At 39.7% G+C, this 14684-nt stretch overlaps 2 protein-coding genes across 2 annotated transcripts; both read right to left on the reverse strand.

Annotated features, from left to right (window-relative positions):
• Nucleotides 1-468: 468 nt before the first annotated feature.
• Nucleotides 469-6317, reverse strand: scn3b (sodium channel, voltage-gated, type III, beta). Its single transcript, XM_010794201.1, has 4 exons — nt 5609-6317; nt 3795-3976; nt 3449-3677; nt 469-611 (listed from the first exon to the last, which is right to left on the reverse strand). Exons 1-4 carry the CDS (start codon nt 5661-5663, stop codon nt 469-471), a joined length of 609 nt encoding a protein of 202 aa, XP_010792503.1. The 5' UTR covers nt 5664-6317.
• Nucleotides 6318-9357: 3040 nt separating this feature from the next.
• Nucleotides 9358-13986, reverse strand: LOC104964571 (uncharacterized). Its single transcript, XM_010793395.1, has 10 exons — nt 13794-13986; nt 13681-13714; nt 13461-13589; nt 13026-13358; nt 12772-12869; nt 12583-12686; nt 12414-12493; nt 11548-11576; nt 11321-11452; nt 9358-10894 (listed from the first exon to the last, which is right to left on the reverse strand). Exons 1-10 carry the CDS (start codon nt 13806-13808, stop codon nt 10355-10357), a joined length of 1494 nt encoding a protein of 497 aa, XP_010791697.1. The 5' UTR covers nt 13809-13986; the 3' UTR covers nt 9358-10354.
• Nucleotides 13987-14684: the final 698 nt, after the last annotated feature.

Below are 14684 nucleotides of genomic sequence, written 5' to 3' on the forward strand. Positions count from 1 at the left end.
TGCACAGAACATCACCAGGACGGAGCTGCAATCCATGGAGGACCTTTACTCCCAGCGGCTCAGGAAGAAATCCCTCCGGATTATAAAAGACCCCCATCACCCCGGCCACAAACTGTTCTGTCTGCTGCCGTCTGGCAGGTGTTACCGCAGCATCAGGACAAAAGCCACCAGACTCAGGGACAGTTTCATCCCACAGGCGATAAGACTGCTAAACACCTGAACTTTGAAACAACATCCATAACATTCATCCGGCTGCAATTTAGAAATTATTTATCTAATACATCATATTCCAATCACTTGCATATTTCACTATTTTACTTTTTGTATTTATGTATTGTATTGTGTTATTGTGTTGCACTGTTGGAGGAGCCTGTGACCTAAGATTTTCATCATCATAACTAAACAGTAGCTATGTACGTAATGACCAATAAAAGCCTTGAACCTTGAATGCTTTTGTCTGTGTGAGACTCACGCTGTGTCCTGTGCCTGCTCATCAGACTTGGAGATCTTCCTGTAACAGTAGACCATCTCTACCAGCAGCCAGCAGGTCAAGAAAACAAGCAGCAAATACATCATGATCTCAGAGTAGATCGCGGCGGAGTCTCCAAGGGCTGTGGGGAGCACAAACAATACGAGAAAGTAAGATGTATTATTCAGGGTGCATCATTCCTATGAATGTCTTTGTGTTAAAGGTAGCAGGGGAGATGATTATGCATTTACTGGTTTGGGAAAGTGCTAAGCTTGTTTGTGTATTTGCAACACTGCAGGCCCCCCACTGTCAATTATAAAAGAAAAGGCCATATTTATAACAGTCAAATTCCAACTCAATGCGTGCAAAAGTTCCTACTTTGCATCTGACCTTTAAGCAAAGCAAGGTCAAGTTTTCTGGGGTGCATCCTGTTTGAAAAGAATCTATGTTGCACACAGAACATTATGACCATACCTGTACCACCATGATAATAGAGTCTGGAGGGGGATAAAGCTGCCCTGTGGAGTTTTCTAGTAAACAACAAAATGTATGTTTACATTGTGTGTTTCTTATCGGAATACATTGTGTGTTTCCTTAAGTTGTACCAGATAGTTTTTTGTTTGTCTCCCTGTTAAAGAAACTTCGAGAGGCCAATTTATAAAAATGATTTAAATCCTGCATTGTTTCCACCTTTGTCTGATTGTTAGCAGCTATTTACTGCTGTTGTTGCTGTATTTCTTACTATTGGTGTCACCAACTGTCAGCCAGTAGAATGGCGTGAAACCAACATCAGGATGCATTAGCATCATTATGCACATGCACAAGCAAAAAAGGGACCCACTCATAAAGGCATCGCCCCAAAGAGCAGCTGATAGTCAAAACTCCACAGGGCACCCTTACATATGAACTAAGATTGATATGTCAAGTCAGAATGGTTCTCAGTGCATTACACATTTTATATTAAAGCTCATCATTTGGTTTTATGCAAACAAATGTATGACTTATTAAAAAATATCTTTACATTGTATTCAATTAGTCCACATTATTTCAATTGTGTCTTCGAACAATGCTCATATCTCTTTATAAACATTGAAACAGTGCGGGGGGAAAAAAATCCACTTTTTGCCTGCCGAGTTACTTTCTTTTTAGGACTAAATTCGTTTTTTGGTTCCACAAAGATGTAGTGAAAAAATAGTATAAGAGAGAATTAAAGGCCAATTTTCGAAGAAGGCTTAAGCTTTCTTGCTTTGTAGAAACTTTTTAATGTTTTTTTGCAAAAGAAGGCTGTGGATTTTTTCGATCACTATTATTTTAAATGGCCCGTACGTGCAAGAGGAATGAAAACAGTAAGCCAAAAGAATGTTTCAATAAAACAATGTGAGCATGACTTTGAAAAAATGTAACCTATCCTTCAAAATCTTTAATTTCTCGATCATTATATTTCACTGTGAACCACTATGCCAGTGCATGCACCAAATTCCAGAAAGCCTGCTGACCCGACTGTTTACAGCTTTCACTGATTTGATTCTGCAGTATCTGCAAATAGAGGCTATTAGTGTAATATAATCCTTTTAAGTGTAATGTAGATGGGAAAGCGCTGATACGTTTTCCGTAAACTAATCCATTCTACCACTATGGACATCATTATAGTAATATGATTCCCAAGCTTTAATGTACAGTACACTGGCTCAAGGCTTTGTGAAATGTGGTGCTACAGTTGTTTGAGATGTGAAGGAGAGGCTTTTTGATATGTATAAAAGACCACATATAAAGTATATCTTTGAAAGTTGCACTTCAGAGGATAATCACACCAAATTCGCACCCATCTTTTTTTCCAGTTTAAAGCAAACACTGGGATAACTAGTCGGCCTATATTCCAATGCCTCTGATAGTGAACTATATACCACATGCAAGAAGGTATCATTTTTGAAAAGTAGTTCCAAATATACATGTTGTATTGTATATTTAATCAATGTGGTAAATGAAACATTCAGCAAGCCAAGCATTCGGGAAGCAGAATACATTACCCCTTATAATAGATAGCAAAGTAGTTGGCTTTGAATTAACCCCTTCACTGACAACAGAGGAAAGCTTTCATGATCAATGAAGGCAGACAAAACAAGACACACAATTATTCCTTTTTAACTACAGCGGCAACAAAGGGTAGAGAAGTGGTGTTGTTAGTTGCCTCACATTAATGCATCACTTAGTGAAAACAATGAGTTGCAAATATATAATGAAAAGTCAGAAAAACAACTATGTAACCTCGAAGGAGGGGCGTGTACATCATAAAGAGAACACTCAGTACATTTGAGTTTCTCCCGCAAGGGATTTTGAATCAACACGCTTGAGCCGAACCTCTCCAGCATACAGTATACTGGGTGAGGCAGTATTGCTGGGAAATAATTACTGAAACAGTCTTGCATCTGCAAAGAAAACTAATTTAAATGAAATGCATTAGAGAAAAAATCAGTTAAAATATCTATATTTTGTACACAGATTAATTACACATTTCCCAGTTCAACTACTGAAACACTGCTGGACCTCCTCTGGTTTGGGTTTATTTTAAGGCCAAATATGAATTATACATTTACTTGAAGGCTGTTGGTAAGTTTCTTGCATTTTTAATTTAAAAATGTTGAAATAAGACTTATTTGTGATGCAGTACATTGGGGAAAAAGCTTCCACAACTTGTGTGTCAGATTTATCTTGTACATCTCTTGGGACAAATGTGTATTTTTAGTATCACCACGGGGGCATGCCACTGACTGAGAATCACTAAACGGCAAACACAAGTCTGACGTCTGAAAAACATCACGTGCAGCTCTGAAATAACCCTGCTGAACTGATATGTCTCAACACAACCCCAGCTAGACCAAACACTCAGTTGTACTGAAATGGCAAACAAGCATAAGGCTAAACCTGAGCGCAGAACAGGGCGGAAGAATGTGGGAAAAAGTAGGAAACTGTTAGCCGCACCTTCTTCTTTCACCGTCAGCTTGATTTCCTTGGTGATTGAGACCGAGGGATTGAAGGAGTCAAACACAAACTCTCGTATTACGTTGCACTCAAAGACGCCACTGTCATTAAAGGTGACGTTGATGATGGAAATGGAGAGATCTTGCAAGTCCTGGGTCCCATCCCATCTCAGACGGCCCTTATATGGTCCATCCAAATCTACTGGACTGTCAATATCAAACTTGTATATCTTAGGAGAGAGGAAAGAAAAGCATTCATGCAATAAATACATCGAAAATGATATGACATACTAGTATAAACATATACATTACATCACATTATAAAAAATAATGTAGCAACAACTTACATGAGTCTTCTCGGGAGGGATGTCATTTTCTTCTTCATATGGCTTGAAGTACCAATTTACCCATGTCTTCGACTTTAGCTCGTCCCTCTTTAAACAGTAGATGCAAGTCAACTTCATGGGTTTCCCCACGACTGCATTAGTCTCCGACGGGATGTCGACACATACTGGCTGGCTCAGATGGACTGATGGAGAATAAACATATCACACATGTTAAACTCAGTCGCAACTCTGAGGAAAGCTCAGTCAAATATTTCAAGTGCCTCTTAGCTGTTTTGCTTATTGTTACTTTATGTTTCAGCTTTACTGTGCAGAAAGATGTATTCACAGTGTCTGACACTAGAGGATGTTTGCGTATGTGTTTGCTGAAGGGAGAAGTGTATCTGTTCTCAACCTAAATGTGAGATAGGAGCCATCCTAATAAACTTGGAATCCTGGAGATAAAACAAATATTGACATATTCAAAGATTATATTTATCAGTGTGGGGAAAGCAATGCATGCCACTATTTTTAACAAGTTAACATAACGTTGTTGTAGATGAAACCTTATGAAAAGCGAGTCAGTGTATGTTTATGGGTCTCTGGAGGGAAGCTTTAAAAGGAAGGTTTAGTTTTTCAGTAAATACAAATGGAAAATAAAAAGTATAAACAACTTATTTAAGTAGTTTTCCTATTGAGCTTTCATTACTCACTAAACCAAACAGGTCGCCTCAGAGTGGGCATTTTGTAAATACAAGAGCATTTCAAAGTGTGCTATAGACAAAGTTATAATTCCCAATTCCCTTCTTGGTAGGATTAAAACATGTTGTTATATAACAAACTTCCAGTGAAATTGGCTTAATTTAATGACTGTGAAAATACAACCATGCACACTGACAGGCACATTTCTAACTGTATAGATTTGGCCTCTTTCTTGAGATTATCAGCACTTGAACTCTGTGCTTACAACAAATCCAACCTTTGGCAAGCTGCAAAACTCAGTAAGCGTTAAAAAAGCAACACATTTAATTATACAGCTCCCTGAGCACTGGAGAGACCTGAGTCACAACACTGATGGAAAATCCAAGATCATCCAGACCAGTAAGCACTAATGATGGCCTCTGCCCATTAGTATTATCTAGCAGAAGGAGTACATGGAGGGAGGGAGTGTTGGATGAAGAACACTGGGCAGTGTAGAAGGAGGACAGTGTTGTGTGCAAGCAGGGATAAGGGAAATAAATGATTGATGAGTAAATGCATTACATGAGAAATAATAACTAGAGGGAGGCAGGAAGTGGATGATAAAAGGGAGGGACATAATTGAGAGGATAATAAACATAAACATTTGCTGTTAAGTGAAGTGAGGCAGTAATCTGAGTGATCTCGCCACATGGTTGTGTGACTGATGCCGGGCTGGGTCCCGTGCTCTTATATAACCTAAAGCCCCCCTGGGCGGACAGTGACAACATCGATTCCATCTCATCTTTTTTTTCAGTGAGGGCTCACACAAACACATGAAAAGAGGGCAAATAAACATCAAGACAGATGGGGAGGAGACTAGAGAGAGGAAAAAGACAAGGGAAAAATGTTATCCCTTGTGTCTTCTGTTAAATGCATGTTTACTTTGCTTGTATGCTGACGTGTTGCACTGTGCAGACAGCAGTGGGACTGCTTTGGAAGTGGGTTTAGAGTTCAGGGTCAGTTGGAGAGTTCACAAACCATCGACCAGGCCCAGGATTATTATCCTACGCATCTGTGTAAGTGAAAATCGGATGCAACAGGGCATGCAATGTCACATTTCAAAAAGTTATTGGAACATTGGGGAGAGTTATACTTACCAACAAACAACAAAAGTACCAAGGTGTGCAGATGAACTTTGGTTTGAGTTACCATATTAAACTCTTTTTGATGCTGCTGGTGGACAGTGTCACCTTTAACTGTTCAGTTGTTGTCACACGAGCCAAGATAACAGGATTGTTGAAATGACTTCAGGACCACGGACAGCGCCTCTCCTCGGCAGGCGAGCGCGCAGGAAACTTCCCTCTTCGAGACGGAAAATCCAAATCCAACTGTCTGTTCAAAGGCGGGATTTAAAACGACAAAAGTTGTTGAAAAATGGCTCTGAAATCCCTACATGCTCATTCGAAAGAAAGGCTTCGTATAACCCCCTGACTCGCAATTCATCATCTATCTAGAAAGCACTAACTTCATTATTCACTCCACTGGGTGCAATAAACAAGTCCGTGATGCGAGACGGCTACTGGCGATACAACAGTCCCCTTGCGACTGTCATTCAGTCCAGATCCATCGAGAAACACAGAAGAAAAAAGAAAACAAGCAACGAGGAGGAACCTGTGGATCCTCAAAAGCCGATTTAGTCACTTACTGTTGCGAGAGTCTTCGAAGAAACAGCAGGAGCAGTGATAACACTTCGCTTATTTCACCCTTCAAAGAACCACACCATTGATTGTTTGAAGTCCATTTCCTCTTTTAAACATGACTGATGACATTTCGCAGCCTCGACTCGCTGCCTTTGTTTTTCAGCAGTCACTTAGCGGTAGCTGAGCAGAGGCTATGATACGCATGCGTGAGTCACTCCCTCCTACACTACAATGTGCATGATGACCATGTTACAGTCATTAGCGATGGCCTAACCAACTCATTATGCAAGCCTGTTTGCATTTGCCTTTCTTTTGACTGCTGGAGCTAAACAAACACAGGGTTTCATTATATAACATGTAAACCAAATTCAAATTAGTTTTATTAAATCTTTAGAAGAACACAGGACACTCGCTTGGCCCTGTGTAATATAATCGTGTTGAGCAGATAATAGCAGAGCTCTTTCAATTCATTCAGAATATTAATTTGCTAAGCATCATTAATCATACTGAATCAAGCGCAATATCTCCTTAATTCAAAAAAAGAGGATTGGACAAGTGTTAGGCCTACAGCTCTATTGAAGTATTTAAGTCATTTATTGTAGCCAGAATAGTCTGGCTGCAGGTATACAAAGCATACATACTTTTCATTTACATGCATCAACACACACATGCAAATTAGAATAAGACATGCAAGGATTTCTACCCTGGATTACAGTCAATTGGTCCCCCTTTGTAAGTATGCATTTCTTAAGGTAGACTATTTTATCTTATAGTACTGTACCGTCTTTTTTAAGCTTTTTTTTATTCTTAATACACTTTACTTTATTATGTACCTGCTCCCCTTTACCTCTGATTAGATCTAGCTCTACAAGTAGCAGCCCAGCATCTTTGTTCCTGGCCAACTTGCCATCATCGAATCTACTGATTCTTGTAGCATGAAGGCTTGATCTTGAATACATCGATAAACCCTCCCTGCCGCTCGTTGTAAGCACTTGGATCCGAACCCTGTTGTCTTGTGGGACGAACCGTGACAGATCTTTGGCTCACTGCAGCTGATAAAATACTGTGCACAACCCACTAATCAAATAATCTTGTATCATCTGGGAGTTTAGCTTTGAAAGGGCCTTTTCTATGATATTTAATCTATATCATTGAATATATCTCGGGTACAAACTCTTCCGTGCTACATGATGGAGCACAAGCAAAATGTCCCTTTCTTTTTCTTTAATCTTTTGAAGGATAAACCTAATTCCAAAAAAATATTACTTTTACAAATGTAGTTACAATGAGTCACAAGCTTATTTGAAAAAGGTTAATACATATTCCTGCCCATCACGCCAACACAGTGGAGGAGAGACGTGACTGTCGAACAGTTTAATTATATGCTATTTTTTGTGTCTTGCTGAAACTGCAGTGATTCGCCTCTCTTGTAAAGGCTAAACGATGTGATAAGGCTGCAATACAAATGGCAACAGATTGAAATGACGGGGTACATCTGGCTCTTTTTCCTGTTTCTCTCTGTTCTGTAGACCTGCAGAACATCTGAAGCAATATTGATTCACTTGCAGTTTATTATAGACACTATAACGATCTTCAACCATCTTTAATAAATATGCTTCTGTATGAAACACTAGAGAGAACTGCTTCTTTACAAAGAAAACCTCTCAAATGTCAATAATTATATGGACTTATATTTGGCGTTTGAATTTGAGTATCTCAAGTGTAAATGTATTATTATCATAATGTATAGAAACACATTTAACAATGATGTTTGCTTTTTTTAAATTATATTTGCCCATTTCTTTGGTTTGCTTTTTATCACTGATCAAAACAACTGGATTACTGCATTGTTTAATGTTATTTGTCAACATGCCGAGATTAACCCTTGATACGTCATCCTCAAGCCTGAACGATCCACAATAATCTCACAGTTACATCACATGTGATCACATATTTAATCTCGGAGTCATTGTCTGTTATTATGAAAGGATTACTCTCACGAAGCATAGAAATGAATGGTTTGTGAATTTCAGGCACATGTTGGGGAAATACCCTGCACATTTCTGTTTGAATTAGTTTGTATCTATCTGTAAAACATCAACATGAAAATGAAGACACGCTGTGTTGGAGCTGTACGATTCTGAGAACTGTGACCGAGTAAATCAACATGTTGTTTTAATGCTTAGAGGGAGCAGCTTTTAATGTAAAAAGAAAAGCAAAGAGGCATCTGAGTGCACTCTTGTGTTTCTGTCAGCATCAGCGGTAGGCCGGCACTCGGAGGAAAATACTAAATATGGTAGGCCTGGTTGAACCACATCCTGCAGATAAGGAAACCATAGCAACAGTAATGCAGTACCATGGTGACTAGAGGAGGCCTGCTTAGTGACAAGCCACAGACTCAGGACAACAGGAAGCCTCAAAGCCTTACAGGCATCCAATGTGTTTGACTTACTTTCAACAAAAAGAAAAGCATTTCAAATAAATAGATGAATAATTAATATGTTTTTACTCTTCGAGTGTTGCTGTGTGTTCAGCTGTAAGGGCTTTCACAGCAGGTGTTGAATACAGCAGTACTTGAGGGTAAACTTTACCCCCTACAACAAAACCAACAGCATTTACCAGCATATAACATAAGGCAGTAAACAAATGCCTGTGTGTGTGTCTGTGTGCTCCTCGAGGATGCACTGCGTGGAGCAGATTTCTAGGGATTTGGAAGGATTTCAGATTAGAACATGATTACAGCTGACAGTCATGGATGAAACATGCTGGAAATTGGAGATGTAAATCTTCTGCAGCTTGCTATAAAAACCTCTTAAAGCTATCTAAACATCCATCATCACTGGTATTCATACAGATCTCATTTGCCGATGTACATTGCTATATTGGGTGTTGCTATAATAAATGATTTGCATTGCTTGCATCTGTGGTGATTTTCTCACGTATAAACAATGATAAAAATGATATGTTATAAAACAAAAAAGAAAGACGGAAAAAACATTGTTCCGTTTTCCCATGACAAAATTGCAACGAACAGATGCATGCAAGCATATAGCCTGCTGTGACAAACCACTTCCCCTCCCCTAAGCAGCTTATATTTTTATACAACTATTTCTTATCAGAGGAATACTTCTTGTCAGATATTTTGTCTTTAATTCATATACTTTATATGCGTATACATATCACACAAACATCACACAAAGGCAGTCTTCCTAAAAATAGCATTTGTGTGGATCTAAACAACTAGAGCAAGCATAATGTTGTACCACTGCATGTTCCCACACAAAAATACACACACGGCTCCGGAGAATCTCAGCTTGGAGTTTTATGATGGCATGTGCTGCTGTGAGGCAGACACACACACACAGGCCACGTCAGCGGCACATAGCAGCTAATCTAATTGATAAGGCAGATATTCTCAGGCAGCCACTGAACCACACCCCCCCCCCTCACACACACACAGCTACAGGGCACTGCCAGATTCAACCCCGGGGACTTGGCAAAGAGCTCTGAGCTAACACTGATAGTAAGTGAAGACTTGTTCCCTCTGACCTTCTGAGTTGGCTCATGGCCCTGTTTAGGAATACTTACTTTCTATTATAAGACCCAGAACTTAGTGCGTCAGAAAAACCACCAAAGCAGAAGAAGTCAGCATTTGTGCAGCAAAGACTTCTCTTACAAGATTTTACGTCTAGTAACTGCTATTGAATTAAATGTTGAACCCGACTGCTTCGGGAAGAAAGGTTAGAGGACCTACATGTGTGCGAAACAGCGAAAAAATTGTTCGAGTTAAATATTAAATATTCATGAGGACATGTGGGTCTTCACCTCTACAAGAGGGGGAGGTTGTTGTGAACAAGAACCAACACAGAAGCACAAGTGTCACTTTGTGTTTATTAAGCTGAAGTTTATTGTCTTAATTATAATATGGTAATGAACAGAGCCTGTCGGAAGGGTTGGTATTAAATCCTGCCTGAGAAACAGTTTGGAGAAGATGACAGATTGTGTCACACCTCTTGTTGCCAGACATTATTTCTGTTCTGGGTCACAGATAATTCAAAAGAACACAACAGAACAGCAGTTTTTTAGAGTAGAGGTCACTTGAGTCATCCTTCAACAAACATGACAGCATATTAAACTGTACATAGATAGTAAAGCTATTTAAAGAACAACAACAAGGCACAAAAAGCTAGAGAAACACATTCCTCAGGATTGATTTACATTCAGATCCAGTAACTGATCATTGGGCTCCCACATGTCATCAATATCTGTGTGTCCCGTTATGTGGTCTTGTGTGATCATGCTTTCATTAAAATGCAGCTGATCTTGGCTCTCCAGCATCTGGCAGTCCAGTAATGTATCAGGGTTGTGTCTTTGAACAGAGTCGATGGTCTGCTGGTGGGAAATATGACTCTCCAGTTTAGAGTTACCAAGACCTCTGCTCTTTTCTTTTTGTTGGCTGTGATCCTCGCTAGCCTGAATACTATCCTTCCGCTGGCCGCCAGCAGGACTGCATCCTTCTATGCCAGGGTAAAGATCCCCCTTCCCCTGCTGAGTGGTGATGCTGTCTGTTTGTGAGCTGCTTATTGTCATGTCTCTTGACTTGCTGTCATGCTGCTGGCTCTGTCTGATGTGGCCTAATGTGATTTGGAGCTCATTGAGGCGCTGTGATACATAGCGCCTCTTCAGTTCCAGCAGGATTGTTCCACTACGACTCAGGCTTGGCATGCTGGTTGGTGTTGCATTCTGCATAGGGACATTATTAGAGAATGTATTAGAGACGGTGTGTGGTAACAATATGTAAGGGAATCTTACACTGTGTCAAGAAATAACACAAAAATGCAAATATGCAGGCACTGAATTTATTAATACTGATTCACGCATGCCCCTCTTTAGTCAGGGCTGAATGGGAGCACATGCATATCAGCATGAGGCTTGAATGATTGAAATCCACTAAAGGCTTTAATGTAATATATCATTCATATTTATGAAATGCTATAAAATATAGAGGAGTGAGAAAATAAAATAAGCATCAGGGTTCATTTGAGCATGTTGACATTTGTAGGCAATTCAATTATAAAAGATAATTTCTAAAATGTTCCCAGCACAAATTACCACCTTGATTAATTATTTTGATTATGTAATAAAAATATGAAATATTCGGCTTATTACCGCAGAATGGTTGCCAGCACTCCTCTCTCTCTCCTTCAGCCATGAGCTCATTTGAGCTCTCTTCTGCAGCTGCACACTCAGCTGCAGAAAAGACTCAGTCATGCGGTCGATTTCTTCCTCTATGCAGGACATCTGTGGAGGAGGAGGAGATGATGACGTAACACGGAGGGGTATGAGGGTAGTGACTATACCCTAAATTAAGATTAGGATTTCTAATTGATTGATACCTGCATTGGTGTCCCTTTTGGTGGTAAACCTACAGAAATCAAACAAGACTTTAGATTCTGAAAAATTAAGAGACACAATAAGTCAATCTTCCAATAATATATGATTATTGTGTACCTAGCAACACAACCCCTTAATGCTAGAACAACTTCATTGCTGATTGGCATGCTGTCATTGAAGTCCTGAACTGTGTGTATATTGGGATATTGGACATTTCTCTTAAGTTGACGAAGGAGGTAAAAATCTGCTTCCCTCTTTTCCGCCACAGAACTGCCATTAACGGTTTAATGATGCCTAGATATTGTGAGGGAAAAACATCTGACTTTAATTTGAAATCACAATTAAAAGTCTTTATTGGTTTGTATGTGTGCCTTTTTGTGGAGAATAAAAGTATATTACATTTGGTAAATATAGGAACTCCATGCGTTTCACAAGATAGCCTGATGGATCAATGGCTGCAGGATGGGAATAGCAGTGTGAAAGCATAAGAAATAAGTGGACTGCTAGTCAGACCTTCTTAGGTTTTTATATTGGTCAAGGTTCATGTGTTTGTTCTCCTGACATCAGGTTTTTAATGGCGCTATATTGACTATATGCCATATCAAGCTTGCATAAATTAACTAATTTAACAACCATAGAATCTATCTAGTACCATTGCCATATTAAAATACTTGCTTTGCAGTGACAGATGCTTTTGTCAAATATAATGTTATTGCACAACTGCTAAGGTTTAGGAAAGTACTTGTTTATTATGTATACATGTTTTGTCCATCCTGTGAATGGTTAGGTCAGAGAAATTATCATGTTATCATTTTGCATATTGTAAACTATTTTCTTTGTTCTTACAATAAATCAACAATTGTCTTACCTGTGTCCGTGCTGTCAGTTGAACTCCGTTTCAGGTTTGTGACGAGCTGCTCTAACTTGAAATATTTATATTTTTGAAGTCTAAATTGGAACAAAGGTAGCAAGTTTTTAAATGATTTATCTAATGGAATACTTCACTTTGCTGGAAGCTTTTAATGTTTCTCACCAACCTGCTAGCTAACAGCTGCTCAGTGAACAGCCCTTCAGTGGGAACTCTAATGTTAAGAAATTCCTCAACAAATGCACCGTGACTCTCTGAAGCATCAAATTCCGACTGTAAAAAGAAAGCATACAAAGTTATCTTCCCTTACCCATGCAGTAAGAGAATGATGTGTGCGACCTTAAAAGCTCATACTTACTTCTGCTGTGTTCCATTTGAAAGAAATGTTCAACAGCTGAAGGCTTACAGCTGAAATGGCCTCATGGAGAGCTTTCATAAAGCCCTGAGGTTTGGATCCTAGTTGTACAGACAACAAATACATATATTGTTTCCAAAGAGGCTTACATACTTTGTGATTTCAAATATGATTACCAAAGCTGTTGAACTGTATTACATGGCTATTGCCAAACAATGACTGGGTCTCAAGTCTATCTTCAATAACGATCTTATTACCTGATGCTATGTAGGCCATAGCCTGCAGAATAGTAGCGATGAAATGTCCCACATGCTGAAGCTTTGCCTCTGACAGATAAAGGATTTGATTGGTTGAATCAAAATGAAAGTCCCCTGAACAATGCGCCAGTAAAGCCTCATTAGAGGAAGATGAGGAAACAGGGATCGACTTGGCCAGTAGCAGGAGCGCGGAAGGAAACAGGGGGCAGTCTGCGAGCAACTGCATCACCTGGCAACCAAACAGGAAAACAGCCGAGTGTTGAGGGGAGAGGTTGTCCAGGGCAGTCGGGACTAGAGGCCTATCGTGGTTCTGGGCATCAACGACACAATGCTCTGTAGCGGATACAAATATATGAAAAAATGCTTCATTAGGCATTTGTAATTTGTTGTGTAATTCATTAAAAGTTACATTTTTCTTCGATGCTTATTTTGTACCATTATGAAGATGCTGATCCGAGCCAGTTGTTGTAAGGTTCTGTAAAGACTGTTGTATCTCCTGCAGGGTCTTGAATAGAGGAGATATGCTGACAAGCTTGGACAGGTCATGGTCACTTAGACAAGGAGCTGTGCAGAGGACAGAATCATGAGATTTGGGGGACATAACATCATGGTTCTCTTGGAAATTCAACACACCTTTGCATATTTGTTCCCTTACCTTGCTCTGCTTTGGTCATATTCATTGAAGAAAACTGTGGACATAATATGATCATTGATATTATGATCCACTTTGATATTCCTGGATATGCTACAAACAAAACAACACCTTACCTGTGTATAACACATGTTGGCGTCACCAGGCTGTGTGTATCCAGCTTGCGGCTCACACTCCCTGGCATCATGAGGAGCAGTATGACAGTATGGAGGAGCAGGCAACTCCTGGTTCTGCCAAGCTTCTCCTGTGAGCCTGCATAAGAGGGCTTCCACTGACCTGAGAACAGCTCCCAGTAATGCCACAGATGCTTCAGCTAAAGTGATCAGGATGTTTAGTCCCATGCACAAAATAGTAGAGAAAACTTGAATTAACATTTGCCTTTAGCCAGATGTCTTCTGCCTCCTTTCCCCATCTTCTGACTTTCACACCGACACACACACACACACACACACACACACACACACACACACACACACACACACACACACACACACACACACACACACACACACACACACACACACACACACACACACAGCAGACTGGAGCAGACTATCAGTATACAGGTGTCGTTAGCATGTTAGCATGTTAGCATTCTTATTATTTTCACTTTCGTTAAACTAACTCTAGCAATTGACTTGCCGATATATCCCTGCATATTGAAGTATGAATGCTTGTTGTTTGTATGTTGTCTTCTCCTGAATGTTGTTTGTTTGTTCTTTGTATTTCTAATGGCACCATATTAACAAAAGGAGTAGCTCTACTCATCGAATGGTACCTGTATAATGACAATAAAGGATTCTACTCTGTAACATACCCTCCACTGTTTCCCTTCATGAATCAGTATCCTTCCTTTAGATCTCTCTACATACAGGACTGTATCTTCTGAACATTTGCTCTAGACGTTGCTTAATAAGCTGCCGTGCCTCGTTGACGTCGTTTAGTTTCTGTTTACTTCCAGTTAAATCCAGAATGTTCCGATGCGCTGCTGGAAGTGTTTCTGATGA

The sequence above is a fragment of the Notothenia coriiceps genome, unplaced genomic scaffold, assembly GCF_000735185.1.
Source record: "Notothenia coriiceps isolate Sejong01 unplaced genomic scaffold, NC01 NC01_scaffold00037244, whole genome shotgun sequence".
Taxonomy (NCBI): Eukaryota; Metazoa; Chordata; class Actinopteri; order Perciformes; family Nototheniidae; genus Notothenia; species Notothenia coriiceps.